We start from the raw sequence: 17,592 nt of genomic DNA on the forward strand, positions 1-17,592 counted from the left end.
AGTTTTGAGTACTTTCAGCCATATCATCAATTCTGAACATTGTGTGGTCGAAGATGTTTTGCACACTGGCATATTTCTGAAGTGATTTCTAGCCTCATTTTGTCTCTGAGGACCCCAAGCACAATCGATGAAATCTTTTCTCAATTGATAATAATCAGTATTGTTTTCTTGTAAATCTTTCCAAGGTGCCATATGAATCAGCTTATCATCAATCAGGACCATTAGGGCATCGCAATACTGGCTTTGGGATACTTGGTATGGCTGCATACGCCTTTCAAATCGGTGCAAAAAGTTGTAAACTTGGTACTTATTTTCTTCCGAATATCTTACCCCAAATTCACGCAATCTGTCTGGTCTTATGTTGAAATTTGAATTTCCAAACCTGATTCTATAATTTAATCTGCGTTCTGGGGGGTTATTTTGCTGCTCACGTTCTGCCTGAATCCATCTAGGATCAATCTGTACTTCTTGATCATCATCGTTTCCGTTTCGATCATTCGCTCGATCATCGCGTCGATCATTTCGTCGATCATCTCGGTTGTCACGATTATGGTTATTACTGTTGCTACTGCCGTCGAAGCTGTTACGATTGTTGTTGTTATAATCGCTGCTTCGGTCGCTATTTCGATCATCTCTGTTATCTCGATCATTTCTGTTATCTCGTCGATCATTGTAACTATCGCGTCGATCACGGCTGCCTCGATCGTTGTTTCTATTGTCTCTGTTATCTCGATCGTTGCTTCGGTAATCTCTGCTATCTCGATCATTTCGATGGTCTCGATCGTTGTTTCTATCATCTCTGTTTGATCGTGATTCTCTTGAAGATGATCTATCGCGATTAGGTCTGTTATCAAGAGTACGATAGCTATTGTTACTGCTACCGTTGTTGCCACATCTCTCGTTACTGCGGCTGTCATTGTCAGTGTTGCCCCTGTAGGGGGCGGGGGACCCTGATCGATCTCTAGATCCTCTCCTTCCTCGGAAAAGATCTGCGCCTTTGCCTGGATTTACACTGCTGCGACTGGCAGTGTTATCGGCATTGATATTGTTTACGTTGTGCACAACTGTGGGCACAACAGGGGGCTGGTAGGGTGATTCTTCTGGATCATGAAGCTCCGCTACAAAACCGTCAACGTGATCTTTCCATGATAAATACTCCGCTCTTTCGATCTGCATATTTTCTTGATCTTCCAAGTACTGCATTTGGATCTGATGCATCAGGTTACTCATGTACATATTTCTCTCCTTCATTTTATTCATAATGAGCACGTGAGAGGTGAGTACCTGGTCAGTAGTTTCCTTGTAGGCTCTAAAGGTTGCTCTCATTTCTGATCTTAGATCCTTGATCTTTTTCTCGTGATCTTTTTTGAGATCTAATTTCATTCTGGCCATTTGAGCACGTAGCTCGAGATATAGGTGACCTACATTGTCTCTGGTTTTTGAAATCGCCTTTTCAGAGTCAACTACTCGACTGCTAATGGTGTCTTCATTTTTATCGTGATTGTCAGACGCAGCATAGGCCCATTTTCGAAAAATTAACTCGTCCTGAGACAATGGCGCTGGATATTGCTCATCAGGTTTTTTCTCAATTTTCAAATCAATTTTCTTCTCAAAATTCACAGGATCAAAACTGCAAATTTGGGCCATTTTGGATTCAGCAATATTTTTTAAACATCTCTCTGATCGGTTTATTTCATCTTCGAGTTCATATTCCAGTTCATTTTGGTTTATCGATGCATCAGGATTTTCAAATCCTGACAGTAGTGCACTGCTTCCAGCTATGGCTTCGTCAGCACCATTCGCATCTATTTCGTCTAAGTCGGTTTTTAGAAAATCCAAATCACCATCCTCGAGTGCTTCCTGATATTCCTGGGAATCGATCTGAACTTCAGCACTTCGCCATTCCCTTCTCTGATCCAAAATATTCTCGTGCAAGCTGCGCAATAATTTTCGATCTCTAATTTTAGGTGGCTTCGATTTAGGTGTTTTCTGAATTCCTAGTTGTTCACGGCGTCGAAAATCAGCATCTTTCGCAGCATTTCTGGTCGAACGTCTTAGCTGCTTTTTACCGTTATTCTGATTTTCATTTAAACATCTCTGATTTTCATTTACACATCTCTGACTTACGCCGTCACTGTCATATTCTCTGATTTCAGGTCGCAATTGTGTCACACGTGTATCCAAGTTAATCGATGGAAAACTGGATCGTCGCGAATTGTCAATTCCAGGATTTGGAGAATTATTTTCAGCCGTCATCTCATATAATCGTCGCATCCGTTCAGGTAATAATTCGAGAAATTCATCCGATAAATATTCCAAATTACTCGTAGCCATTATCGAACTTGTAACTTCTCTGTTTCAGGTACGTGGTACAAGCTTTTACTACGTTCGACGCTTGACCTTGAGCTTTCGTGTCGAGCTTGTTCAACTGTGCTCGGTTTTTCCAAACCAAAGCTTGTCGAACTTGGTATGAAAGCTCTATTTCTTACGCGATTTTCGACACTTTTTCGCGATTTTTTCGAGAATTAAATCTCACGTACCTGTTCTGATGAACGTTGAGGTCGCCAAGTTGACCGTTGGTTGATCGTTGCAGTCGCCTGGTTGACTGATTGGTCGCCTGGTTGACCAAATTGGACCGAAATTTTTCCGAATAAACGATAAAAAAAATTCGCGATTTCTTCGAATCGTCTCTGTGAGGTGAAACCTCAAATGGAAAACAATTTTCCGATGCAATAAATTGCAATTTGCGTCTTACGAGCGCAATTGTAGGCTAGGCCTGAGAACACGCGGTGTGCCTCATTTTCGACTAAAACGTCTCTGCTTGCGCCTAAATATTGCAATAAATGCAATTTTGAAAAGCCCTGGGTTAGAGAACCACGCTTGGGCGCCAAATATGTTGTGGTTTGGGAGATCTTTACTTTGAGGGAGACCTCCGCAAGACCAGCGTGCATATAGTAAGCCCAGGGAACCTAAAACTTGCCCGATATCCTTGCGAAAGATATCAAATTGCAGTGATGTTGAGACACCTCATAAATGATCATAAGACCGCTAAATGTTCGTAATATTTTATTCACTTCTCTGGTATAACACACGCGAAGATTTATAATAAAATACACTACACATTATTGAATAAAATACACTTGTAGTATCGACTACAAGCGGAAGCTCTGAACTTGCTACCTTACGCTAGCACCAGTGAAAATATACCTAACGAGCTTTCAAGGCTCGAAGCTCGGAGTGGCGCATCTCGAACTACTTCGATAGAGTGCACTACTCGTAAGCAGTGCTGCCACTCCGACAGGAACACAACTTCCCTCTAGGTGGAAGCTGCGGGCGCATCCCCTACCGGTACAAAATTAATTTTTGGTTTTTGGTTTCACTTCAGTTTTCACCTTTTGATAATTGGTTTTTGGTTTATAGTTTTCTGGTATGTACTTTTATTTGGTTTTTTGGGTTTTTGGTTTCAGTTTTCAGTTTTCAGTTTTTTTCTGCCAATTATCACATTATGCCGCCTAATTCTAGGTAGTACATATTAGTATTATTAATTATTGTATTCATTTCTACTAATCAATTAATGCATAAAAGTCAAAACATTACACATATTTTGATGATTTAAATTTTAAATTTATTATACCTATTTGGGTTTTGATTAATTGGTTTTGATCAAATATTCTTTATTTTTGGTTTTTGAGTTTTGCACAAAACAAATTTTCATTTGGTTATTTCTTGGTTTTGGTTTTTCTCCAGAAGGAGTGGAATCAATCAAAATAGACTTATTCTCAACCTGCTTAAATAGTTTATTCACATTTGAAGCGATTTTGGTGGAGGGGGCACCTCAATTCAATGTTTGGACCAGTAAATCTAAGTACATATTCAGGATCAGTAGGTACAGAACATGGAAAAATTCAAAAAATCAAAAAATTTTTGTTCCAGGGAGAGTTTTTGAAATTTACACGACTGACTGTACTTTGTCTAACACCAACCCCCTGAATCCAAATTTCACCATTTCGACCCACTCTGAAAATTCGAGCCCTCCAGAGCGATTTTTGAGTGCACCAGAATTTCAAAATTTCTCCAGAAAGCGTGAAAATAAATTAAAAAATTTATTCTGTCGCTTAGATATGTTTTTTTTTAGGAGTTGTCAAGTATTATAATTAAATTTTTGAGGGAAAACCTTAATATTGGAAAAGAAAAACTCTTATTTTTCAAGCCTTTATTATTGCAAAGATCTTTTCAAAAAGTACAACTTTTCATCATCAGGCGATGAACAGTTTTATGTACTTTTTGAAAAGATCTTTGTAATAATAAAACCTTGAAAAATAAGGAGAGTTTTTCTTCATCCTTTACCAGAAAACCTCAATTTCAAAATGTGCAATTGGGTAGCCAGCAGCTACAATAGTTTTTTGATAAAAGTACACCCTGAAATTATAAGCCTCTGTAAGTACCTTAATCTTGTAATTTGAATGCGACTAGAAAATGAAGTGTTCTGAGATAATAACTGATCATTCACTAAATCACTACGACAATAGCTATTCATCCGCTACCCAGAGAAAATTTGTTAAAAATAAAAAAATTCTCGTCGTCATCGTATCCGTATTCGCGTTTGACTTCTCTACCCCCATAGGATTCCATTGAACTAAATAGTTAAGCCTCTACACCTACCTACACAGAGTTAAAGTTAAATTGAATGGTTCCATCAGAAAAGGGCCTAACTTCAGTTAGGCCCTTTTATAATAAATCGCAAAAATGGATTCTACAGTGGAAATTACACCTACCACACTTCGTTACATAGCGCAACCTATAGTCAGGCCGCCACAACTGAATGCCAAAGTCGGACACCTCCGCCGATTTCTCACCAATTGTCTCTGGGAGTCTGGTGGTTTGCGATATTACTATGTTTTGCGCTTGGTTTTCATAACTTATCAGTGGTACGCCATTTTTTACAGAAAAAAGTAACTTTTTCGTAATTTTTCAGTGATGCGGAATTTCTTAAGGAAAAAATAAATTTCTACAAAATAGTTGTTGAGAACGTTTAAATGACCTATTTTAACCCAACTTCGTTATAATGTTATAAAATATTGCCTTTTACATAATAAAATTACGCGATTCAGCACATTTTTTCATCGAAAAAGTAGGTTCACATGAAAGGGCCTAATTGTCCACTTTGTATTTTCAGTGTTTTCTTTGTATTTTATTGCAGAAAAGTAAAAGTAAAGAATCATTTTGAATCTTCAATGTATGCGGAATGAAAAAAAATAATAAGTTGCATGTTGTTCTAGTATTTTCTATATGATATTCATATTCAAATGTTTAAAATGCGTTTTTCTCAAATCACCATTTTTTCAGTTAGGCCCTTTTCTGGTGGAACCATTCAATTTCATGCTGTAGAAAAAAATAAGCGACAATTTTATCAAATAAAATTCAATTTTCACCTGCCTGAGTAGAATTTCTTCTTAATTGATAATTTTTACCTAGCTTTTTCTGGTGGGAAGGTAGGTAATTCGAAAATGGAGAAATTTCATTAACCACACGACATGAACAGGAAATAAATTCACAGCAGAGAAAAAACCTCCTTTAAGCAAATGTTTGAGACACGCGACATTTCCACTGCGGTCCATTTCTTAATTAATTATACTTGTTTCAAACGCCGACACGTATAGAACGTTTGAGCTAATTTAAAACTCGGCGACGACGTTAATGAATTTTCTAATTCATTTCCAGCAATTTTTTTCCACATCTAAAATAAACGAGTATTAATTTCTAAAATTTTCATTATTCGTATACGTTGTTGTGTTTTTTTTTTTTACAGATTCGCCAAAATACGAAAAAAGAGCACTGACAATGTTATCGCGATGGAAACCATTTCGGTTAAATACGTTAAATGGTGGAAACGGCAGACACGTTATTCGATCTCCTTTCACTTCCAGATCCGATCCGAATTCGTTCAACAGAATACAAATTATGGGAAGGCCGTTTCGTTGGGGTTAAACGGCCATAAATTCCGGTCAACGTTACACGATGTAAAAAATTGCTTTGTCAATTTGTGTATAATAATATAAAAAGGAAAAAAACAACACAAACACACATAACTTCAAAACTGCGCGCGTTTGATACAAAAAAACAATAAGGAACCTTGTAAACAATGATTTTTATGTTAATTAGTTGGTTAAATAAATGGATTTATTTTTTTTCATCATTTTTTCCATCATCAGTTTTATTAGGTACTGTAGATGAATGGCAAAAGGGTAAAAAAAAAAAGGGCAGCTAATTCGTATTGAAACCCCGAATTTAGAGAGTTAAACACTCGTGTTTTATTTTTTTTATTCATTTTTTTTTTTTTTTTTTACAGAAGAGAGTGATAATTAATGGTCGATGTATTAATATGAAAAATCATAACCTATACTTTTTACTTCAATTATACCATTTGACGGAGTATAACTCTCGAAAAGGGGTAAACATCATCTTGTTCTCGTCTGTAGCTTTTCTCTGATGAACAAAATTCAAGTCTTGATCTGCCACTGCCATGTTCACTTTCGTGGCGTAGACTAAATGAAATTCAAAGGTTCTGGATAATGGATCGATAGGGTTGTTTTTCTCACGAGGTTTAAAACATTGCGTATTAGTATTTGCATATTCGAGAGTTTTTATCGAGAAGCGAATTGACGATTAATTTAAGAGAACATGAGGAAAAGACGGGAGATGAGATTCTTCAAATTATGCAATTGTTTCGTTTGACGTTACCAAAAAATCCAAATAAACCCTGTTGTTGGCCAAAATTTCAAAAAATCCTATTTTCGCCAAAATTATCAAAAAATCATTTTTGGCAAAATTGTCGAAAAATGCATTTTTTTGACGTTAATAAAGAAGCCCTAATATTTTTTGCGGAAATGACCAAAAAACTTTGTTAGTAGCCAAAATTGTGAAAATTCCTGCTTCTGCCAAAATTGTCCCAAGAAGTCCTTGTGATGTTTTTTGCCAGAATTGTCTGCAAAGTTCTGTTTTTGCCAAAATATTGTCAAGAAAATCTCATGTATGTTAAAATTGTAAAAAAGTTCCATTTTTTGTCAAAATTATAAAAAAATCTCAACTTTTATAAAAATTGCCAAAGAAAACTTCTACTTTTTGTCAAAATGTTCAAAAAATTCGGTTGTCAAAATTGGGAAAAATTCTTGCTTTTGCCAAAATTATCCTGAAAAGTCCTGTTTTTTGCCAAAATAAATGCTTTTAGACAAAATTTTCGAAGTCATTTCTTTCATTGAAAGTTTAAACTTGGGGAAAGAGGGGAGAGGGAAAAAGGTCAGATTACATTATTATGACACAATTTTTTTGGGTAAAAAATTTTTCATTATCAAAAAAAGAGCACAATTTGAAAATTTTGAAATTTAACTGAAACATAAATGGAAAAGACTCTATGACATTTTTGTAATTTTGGCAAAAAAGCAAGACCTTTAGGAGGAAATGTTATCAAATGCATCAGAAGGGAGAGGGGAGAGTGCATACTTATTCAAGTCGAAATTTCTCTGTTTTCAAAGAGAAGCAAAAAAAAATTACAGGGTGTCTAACGAAACTCTCGGACAAAAAATCATGACTTTTCTATGACTTTTTCATGACCCATTTTTCACATTTTTTACCCATGTAAATAGCCATAATAGTCTATTTACTTGTCGAACAGAATTGCCATTTTTTACAGGATTAAAACTTAGGTATTTAAGTTTTTTCATTTTTCTGATTTTTTGGACAAATTTTTGATTTATTGAATTTTTACATTTTATGGGATTAAAAAAAATTCAAGCAAAATTAATAACCTTTTTCATGACTTTCATGGCCGTTAGACACCCTGAATTTAAAAACAGAACTGTTTTTGCAACTTGTGACACAAAAATGCGAGTCTTTTTCTGAAATTTTGGTAAAAAAGCAAAACTTTTTTCAAGTTTGGTACAAAAGAACATCACTTTTTGGCAATAATTGCAGCAAAAAAAAAATACTTCACTCGCACTTTACTCGGCAAAATAAAACATAGTCAAACAGGATTTTAACCCTTAAAGACCCAGGCTAATCCTGAGATGTTGTGTGAAAATGCTTTCAATTTCCTGAATTAGATCATCACAAGCATCACTTTAACCCAAATGTTTGCCCCCCAGCCCCTTAAAGCCGTCTCGTAAAAGCCGTACCGATTTATTTAATTTTCCTTGAAAACCGAGAAAGCAAAAACCCCAATGAGGTCAATCATGGAACTGAATGATATAGTATCATTAGGTGTACTGAATGAGTGAAAGCATATCTCCAAAGAACACCCCACCCCTTTTTGGGGGACAAATTTTCAAAAAAGTTGGGATAAAAAAATTGGACCCATGCTCCATTTTTGGATAAACATATTGATGGTAGACCCTTCACAAAATGAAATCATGAAAGGTGTGAAAATGGTGGACCAGAGCGATTTTTTGAAAATTTGATTCGCTTGTCTCGATAAAAACCCGAAAAAACAGAGCATGAATACGCAAAGTACATAATATGGGAAATATTATCAAGTAGGCTTGAAATGACAGAAACAAGAATTGAAAGGAACACAGATGCTTTTAACAGCACATAAGTTCAGATAATCTACAATCCACCCATCAAATCTGTTTATCACTCCGTGGATATTCTTTCTCGATATTTGTCACCAAATAGTTACATCCTACAAAGGTTAGCAGTATGATTGTTTTTCTGCAGAAATATCGAAATAGGTTTATCAACCACTTTGAAAAGCTTTACACAGTCAAATTGCAGCACTCCCTGGCATTTCATAACGTTCAAGCATTCATGAAGAAGTCACTATCCCTTCTAGATCATAGATAATGTAGTTCTACATCATGAAAATTGCACGAGCAGAAGTCGAGGTTTACAATCATGAGATTGTGTCCAGCTTATGACTACAGGATTCAGGGGATTTGAGATTCAGTAAAAAGCTTTCAACTGTTGTTCAACCACAACTCTGAACTTTTGAATGTTTTGAGAAATTCCTGCTGAAGTTGATATTCTTTCTCGATATTTGTCAACAAATAGTTACATCCCGCAAAAGGTTAGTGGTACAATTGTTTTTCTGCAGAAGTATTGAAATAGGCTTATCTACCACTTTGAAAAGCTTTACACTGTCAAATTGCAGCTGTCTCTGGCATTTCATAATGTTGAAGCATTCATGAAGAAGTCACTATCCCTCCTCGATCATTGATAGTGTAGTTCAACATCATGAAATATTATGATTGGAAACAACGAATTCTGCTCAAGCAATTTTCAAGATGTACAACTTCACTATCAATGATCGGGGAGGGATAGTGACTTCTTCATGAATGCTTCAACATTATGAAATGCCAGAGACAGCTGCAATTTGACTGTGTAAAGCTTTTCAAAGTGGTTGATAAACCTATTTCGATATTTCTGCAGAAAAACAATCATACTGCTAACCTTTGTAGGATGTAACTATTTGGTGACAAATATCGAGAAAGAATATCCACAGAGTGATAAACAGATTTGATGGGTGGATTGTAGATTATCTGAACTTATGTGCTGTTAAAAGCATCTGTGTTCCTTTCAATTCTTGTTTCTGTCATTTCAAGCCTACTTGATAATATTTCCCATATTATGTACTTTGCGTATTCATGCTCTGTTTTTTCGGGTTTTTATCGAGACAAGCGAATCAAATTTTCAAAAAATCGCTCTGGTCCACCATTTTCACACCTTTCATGATTTCATTTTGTGAAGGGTCTACCATCAATATGTTTATCCAAAAATGGAGCATGGGTCCAATTTTTTTATCCCAACTTTTTTGAAAATTTGTCCCCCAAAAAGGGGTGGGGTGTTCTTTGGAGATATGCTTTCACTCATTCAGTACACCTAATGATACTATATCATTCAGTTCCATGATTGACCTCATTGGGGTTTTTGCTTTCTCGGTTTTCAAGGAAAATTAAATAAATCGGTACGGCTTTTACGAGACGGCTTTAAGGGGCTGGGGGGCAAACATTTGGGTTAAAGTGATGCTTGTGATGATCTAATTCAGGAAATTGAAAGCATTTTCACACAACATCTCAGGATTAGCCTGGGTCTTTAAGGGTTAAATAACTAATCGACATATTGAAACTATACGAAATATTGAATTACCATATCACGGTTATACTTAGTAATACTTAATTGAAAACTTCCACAACTTGACGCTAGCAGTTTTGTGGCAAAATTTCTCGAGCCACGTCGATGAGGAATAAATAGAAAAATGAACTTTTCCAATAATAAATTTACCTTGGATATGTATCGTATAACGACCATGATATACGATGCAACTCGCAAAAGTTAACACTGGAGAAGGTAAGTGAGACGAGTAAGAATGAATTTTAGCGGCTTACACCGCGATCCAATGAACGAACAGACGTTGACGTCAAGCCGAAAAGCGGCAAAGGCTGAAATAAATTAACCCCTTTCCTCGATTCTTTAATCGTTTTGTAATTTTATAACGTCTGTTCAGTTTTAGTCGAGGGAATAGGTAATCATACCGTTAGTCTAGGAAGGTTGGAAAATCAACGAATATCTAGGTATATAATGGAATTCCTTCACGTTGAAAGAATTTCATTCCCTCCTTTTCCTCTGCGGATGCGTAAGCGAAAAGCAAATAAATATTCATCAACTCTTCAACTCGTTCTATTTGTATTTTCATTTTCAGCCATACAAAATTTTGTTTATCAAATATCTCAATAAATCTTAAAAATTTCAGACTAACTTACAGGTACTTAGGTATTTTGTACTCGTATCGATACTTTGCCAAAAATGATAAAAATTTGGCTCGAGGTGTTCATTCATAATCTCGAGATATGTATATCGAGTTTATTTCAATTTCAATTTCTTATTTAGGTGAAAATGATATCATATAAAGCCAGACAGGACACCTAAAATAACACAACGCGAGTGGGTGAAATGTTTATCAGGAACAAGACCTGGGGCATAAAATCGGAGTAAATTTTAAAAATCATCTTAACCTTAATAACTACCTACTCACGAAAAAAAAAAATACGACAAACCGATCGAATTTATTTATAGTTTGAGATTTTGTTCTACATTACGAGATTCGTTTTTACTCAAATTTCGCCAAAGACACAAATTCATTTTCATTCGTATTATAAATATTCGCTATAAAAAGAAAATAATGATAGTTATCGTGGGCAAAGATTATCGTTTGTGCTTATTTCAAACAAACAAGAAATTACGTCATATCATTTTTTTTACAAAAAAATTTCGACTCGTTCTACGTATTTTTTTGTGAAATAAAAATACGAAGAAACCAAACTGCATATTTGGATTTTTGAAATAACGTATCAGACTAGCATGATGAAGATTAATAGGCACTCGATAGCACCATTCAGCCATTAAATTTAGAGGTTTAACCCTTTCTGATGGCACATTTTTGAAATCATTTTTCTTTCTTCAAATTGAATAAAATTTTTAATCGAAAATATCTTACACGAGTTTACGATAAATCTATTATATTATAAGATTGATTGACAATTAAAGAAATGAAGAATCCCCCCCTACCTACCCCTTTTTCATTTCATTTCATTAGGTACTACAGCACTTGAAATACTTAACGTAAAGAAAAGCGAATCCAGTATACAGTTCGAAGCAAAAAAAAAACTAGACAGCTGCGCTAAAGCGCAGCTGTAACAGTGTGCGTAGCCTATTTAAGCACCACACAATTTTGAAAAAAGCACAACGCAAATTTCGAAAATAGAACGCGATTTTGAAAAAAAATCACAACACGATTTAAAAAAAAGGACATTGCGATTTTCAAAAAAAAAGCACAACGCAAATTTGAAAAAAAGCGATTAGGATTTTGAAAGCAGAACGCAATTATGATTTTGTTTTGAAAGCACAATGAAATTTCATAAAAAAAAGAAAAACGCAGTTTGGAAAAAACGCACACCGCGATCTTTTAAAAAAAGCACACACTATGCAATTTTGAAAAAGAAGCACAACGCAATTTTGAAAGTAAAACAACGGGATTTTGTAAAAAACAACGCAATTTTGGAAAAAGCACAACAAAATTCTGAAAAAACCGCGCAACTCGATTTTGAAAAAGAAGCACAACGCGATTTTGTGATAAAAGCACAACACGATTTTGTGATAAAAGCACAACGCAATATCGAAATAAAAGCACTACGGAATTTAAAAAAAAAGCACAACGCGATATTGAAATAAAAGCACAACGCAATTTAAAAAAAAAAGCTCAACGCGATTTTGAGAATATAAGCACACACAACGCAATTTCGAAAAAGAAGCTCTACATAATTTTGAAAATAGAATGCAATTTTGAAAAACAGTACAACGCGGTTTTAAAAAAAATGACAACACGATTTTTGAAAAAACGCGATTTAGATTTCCAAAGCAAAACGCGATTTTCATTTTGAAAGCACAACGAAATTTCAACAAAAAAAGCCCAACATCGATGAAAAGCACAACACGATTTTGAAAAAAATCACAACGCGATTTCCCAAAATCACAACGCGATTTCCCAAAAACACAACGCGATTTTGAAAAAGAAAGCACTAGGTACCCAATTATGGAAAAAATCAAGATTAAAAAAAACGCTTTCAAGAAAAAGCACATCGCGATTTCCGAAGAAAAAGCAGAACGCAATTATGAAAAAAAAACAACGCAATTTCGGAAAAAATGCACTATACAATTTCAAAAAAAAACGTGATTTTGAAAAAAAAAGCAAAACGACGCAATTTCAACAAAAAAGCACAACGCGATTACGAAAAAAACGCGATTTTGGAAAGAAAAGCACAACGCGATTTTGAAAAAAAAGCACAACGTGATTTCAAAAAACTAAAGCATTACGTGATTTCGAAAAAAAAGCACAACGCGATTTCGCAAAAAAACAACGCGATTTTGAAGAAAGCACAACACGATTTTGAAAAAAAAGCCCAACGCAATCATGGGAAAAACTCAATTGAGAAAAAGCACAACGCGATTTCAAAAAAAAAGCACAACGTGATATCCAAAAAAAGCACAACACGATATCAAAAAAGCACAACACGATTTAGAAAGAAAACACAACGCGATTTCAGAAAAAAAGCACAACGATATCAAAAAAAAGCACAACGTGATTTTGAAAAAAAAGCACAACGCGATTTCAAAAAAAAGCACCACACAATTTTGGAAAAAAAAGCACGACGCGATATCAAAAAAAAAACATCAGGAATTTAAAAAAGAAGCACTACTTGATTTCGGAAAATAAAAACAACGAGATTACAAAAAAAAAGCACCACGCATTTTCGGAAAAAAAGCACAGTGCGATCTCAAAAAAAACCCAAACCGCGATTTTGATAAAAAAGCACAACGTGATTATGAAAAAAAAACAATGTGATAAAAAAACACGATTTTGAAGAAAAGCACACAAGATTTTGAAAATGAAGCACAACTTTGAAAACAGCACAATGTGATTTTGAAAAAAGCACAACGTGATTAGAAAAAGCACTACGTGATATCAAAAGCACAACGCAATATTGAAAGCACAGTACAATAATGAAAGCTCGAATGTATAACGGGATGCGGATAGAACTTCTCTGGAGCACAGCCAAAGCGCAAATGACTGTTGAGATTTGATTACTAAGGGTAGCCACCTGCTTTTGTTGTATAGAATTTTGAAAAAAAACCAACACAATTTCAAAAAAAAAGCACAACACAATTTTGAAAAAAAAGCACGAGATTTCAAAAAAAAAGCAGGTGATTTCAAAAAAAAAGCACCACACAATTTCAGAAAAATAAGCACAACGCGATTTCAAAAAAAAAGCACAACATGATTTTAAAAAAACAACGTGATTAAAAAAACGTGATTTTGAAAAAAAGCACAACGCGATTTCGGAAAAAAAGCACAACGCAATTACGAAAAAAAGCAGAATGCGATTTCAAAAAAAAAAAGCACCACACAATTTTGAAAAAAAAGCACAACGCAATTTCAAAAAAAAAGCACAACAAGATTTTGAAAAAAAGAACGTGATTTTGGAAAAAAAGCACAACACAATTTTGAAAAAAAGCACAACATGATTATGAAAAAAAAACAACGCGATTTCAGAAAAAAAAAAAACAAAAAAAGCACGTTGAGATTTCAAAAAAGCACAACGAGTTTTTTTTAAAAAAAGCACTACGGGATTTCGGAAAAAAAAGCACACCGTGATTTCGAAAAACAAAGCACAACACGATTATAAAAAAAACAACGTGATTAAAAAAACGCGATTTTGAAGAAAAGCACAACGCGATTTTGAAAAAAAAGCGCAATATGATTATAAAAAAAAACAACGTAATTTAAAAAAACGCGATTTTGAAAAAAAGCACAATTTTGAAAAAAGCACAACGCGATTAAAAAAGCACTATGCGAATACGAAAGCTTGAAAGCACTATGCAACATCGAATGCAAAGCACAATACCAAAAGCTGGAAAGTATAACGCGACACGGATAGAACTTATCTGGAGCACAGCCAAAGCGCAAATGACTGGTGGGATTTGATAACTAAGGGTAGCCACCTGCTTTCATTGTCTAGGTACTGAAGTCTGAATGTGTGTAAATGAAACACCTGCAGGTGTTCTAAAAACCTTTCTCAAAATTGAACAATAGAGAAATGTTTTAAATTGAACAAAGGGAAAGATAACACTGTAGATAAGAATATTTTAGGACACCTGCAGTGTTACATTTTAAAACGGATGTCGGCTTCCCTTTGATAAAGATAACACTGCAAGGGTTCGGCTTCACTTTTGATAAAATCTTTTCCTTTGTTCAATTTTGAAAAATAAATTCTAAAATTGAACAATAGAAAAGATTACAGGTGTCACATTTTAAAACGATGCCGGCTTCCCTTTGATAAAGATAACACTGCAAGGGTTCGGCTTCACTTTTGATAAAATCTTTTCCTTTGTTCAATTTTGAAAAATAAATTCGAAAATTGAACAATAGAAAAGATTACAGAACCCCTGTGGTGTTACATAAATTTCAAAATTTAACTGACATCGGCTTTGCTTTTGTCGGCTTTCCTTTTGATATGGCCCTTTTCCCCTTTTTATTCTTTTTTTGGTACAAATTTTCGTAATTAATTGCAATTACTCAAGAAGCTAATTGAGTAATTGCAATTATAATTACGGCGTTCCATGCCTCACATTAGACCACGTCTACCTACAAAAATTTTTAAAAAATCGGCCCATCCATCTACGAGAACATTCGTTCCAAAGAATTTTTCCACTTTCAGACCGAAACTAATAGTGTGCTACGCACACTAAAAAAGGCTATCTTTAAAATTCTACCCGAACGAGTATACTTTTTGAAATTAGAATACAATACGAATTATATTATAGTTTAGTTATATAGCAGTGCCACATTTAATCCATTATTTAAAACTTTCGCGAGTATTTTTCCGTTTGCGATTGCGTAGCACGTGGTATTTGACCGATGGAGAGAGTCAGGGTCGGGGAAAATCCTAGACGAGGTAAACTATACCAATAAGCATGAGCGAAGAAGGGCAAGGAGAAGGGGAATATATTTTCAAAATTCCTTCCCTCTCGTCATCGTCGTCGTTGTCGATTCTGAAGAAAAGTTTTTTGACTAATCGAAAAATGGACGATAAAAATTTGTTTCGAGTTGTAGATATCCGCGATATTGCGAATTTTATATCTTTTTTGCCAAGTTTTGTGGCTGCGTAAATCGGCCATTGATAAAGTTTAAGGAGTTGAATTGCTCTGCTATCTGTTGAATGAAAATACCCGATCGAGATAACGTTTCATTTGTGCGGAATCTTATTTACATTAGATAGCACAAAAGGCAAATTAAGTAGACTTTCACCCCGGCTAGAATTATCGTGTAGCCGAAATTTCTCGTTCGTCAAGTCTGTAGACGTAAGGTACTCGTAACTTATAATCAAAAAGTTCCAAAGAGAAAAAAATAATACTGTATAAGGGAATGAGGTCGAAGAATCGTTGACTTTGCCGCCATAACTTTCTATTTTTTGGTAAATTTTTGCATAAAAAAATACCTAATGAAGTAGGCTACATACTTATTCAATGAATGGAAACGATTTGGAGAATTTTTGCAAGAATAACTCGAAATGGAATTGCAGATTGAGCAAACTTTCTCAACTTCTGTTTCAGCGATATCATAATTCTCCATCGCAACTAAATTATTATACCTACTTGAACAACTGTGTTGTTAGGATTAAATTATCAAAGATGGAAAGTAAAATAGGTCTACCAGCGAATAAAGGGAAAATGAGTGGAAATTCGGGTAAGGTAATCGATGAGCGAGATTTAGAAGCTTTCAGCAGCTCGTTCAAGATGACAAATATCTAATCATGCATAAGCAGTTGCGCAGGAGGGATTTCTTAGGTTAAGAAAGGGAAAAAACAGTTTCGAGTACAAATAGGTAAGTAGAAGTACATAATAATTCGAAAACTGTACAGTACATATTTCATTTCCAGGATATTCAAAACAACAAATGCAACACTATTTCCTGAAGATTAACCAGCGATAGGCATAACATTAATAGGTAAGTGGGTCATTCCGTGCCAAATCGGCGGATTTTTGCACGAGGGATCTTCGATTTTTTTCAAAATCAGATCATGTGTAGAGGTCATCAAACGATGACGAATGACGCAAACTGGACATTTTTTCGATTTTTTTTTGACGGAACTGTGGCGCTTCAAAGTTCTCTAAAATGGCCGAAAATGGAAAATTTCAGTTGCAAATTGCCCTGGTTGTACGTGGTACAGAATTTTGAACTTTTTTTTCAAATTGTAGTACGAGTACTTTGAGAGGGTAATCGACAAATGATGTTAAAATCAGTGTTGCCACTTTCAAAAACCTAAAAAAATCGGGTTTAAAACTTATAATTTAAATACAACCATGATGTCCCCCATTAACAATTCTGAAAAAATTCTCAGTTTCAGTCCTTTTTATGTAGAATAACATATCAAAAAATTGGACTGGCATCCTTAATTGGTTTGAGAAGTCGACCAATGCGGCCGATTCCTTCAATTCGATTCCCACGCATCCAACTAACCAGTTTTTGACATCGCTTGTCAAAGGGATGTCACCCTTGTAGAGGAAGGTATAATATTGGGCTCAATACGCTTCCTTGTGGTACTCCTGCTCAGATTGTTCTGAAGTCAGAGAAAGCATCGTCGTATTTGACTCTGAATTTTCTATCACTTATATAAAATAGTGAGCCAGAAGATTGAATAGTATGTCTGGAAGATGGCTTTTGCGTTTCATTAAGAGACCAGCATGCCATACTCAATCAAAAGCTTGGCTTACATCGAGAAAAGCTGCAGTTAATTTTTTTGACGAGACAATGTACGAGGGGTAGTCAATATGTAAGTTTCACATGGCTGAAAAATTATGAACGCGTGGACATTTTTGGACCAAAATTGGGGGAAAATATAGTTCATCAAACATTCTATCAAGTCTGACAAAATTTATTTTTCATTTGGATGCATTGTTCGTATTTTACAGTGTTAAGTATTAGTAAAGTACTGATAAAAAATTCAGTCCAAAAATTATAATTGTATTTTAGAAAAAATTAAT

General features: G+C 34.9%; 1 protein-coding gene across 3 annotated transcripts in view; it reads left to right on the forward strand.

The window, feature by feature from the left end:
* The window catches only part of LOC135850096 (uncharacterized), a 47,874-nt gene extending 41,678 nt beyond the window's left edge, over window positions 1-6,196 (forward strand). For 2 of the 3 annotated variants that reach the window (XM_065370820.1, XM_065370821.1), the window contains exons 3-4: window positions 2,157-2,282; window positions 5,810-6,196. In XM_065370820.1, the coding sequence (XP_065226892.1) occupies window positions 2,157-2,282; window positions 5,810-5,988 (305 nt within the window). In that variant the 3' untranslated portion in view covers window positions 5,989-6,196. The remainder of the gene's footprint in view (window positions 1-2,156; window positions 2,283-5,809) is intronic. The other variant, XM_065370823.1, reaches the window with a different exon arrangement.
* Window positions 6,197-17,592: the final 11,396 nt, after the last annotated feature.

The sequence above is a fragment of the Planococcus citri genome, chromosome 1 (assembly GCF_950023065.1).
Source record: "Planococcus citri chromosome 1, ihPlaCitr1.1, whole genome shotgun sequence".
Taxonomy (NCBI): Eukaryota; Metazoa; Arthropoda; class Insecta; order Hemiptera; family Pseudococcidae; genus Planococcus; species Planococcus citri.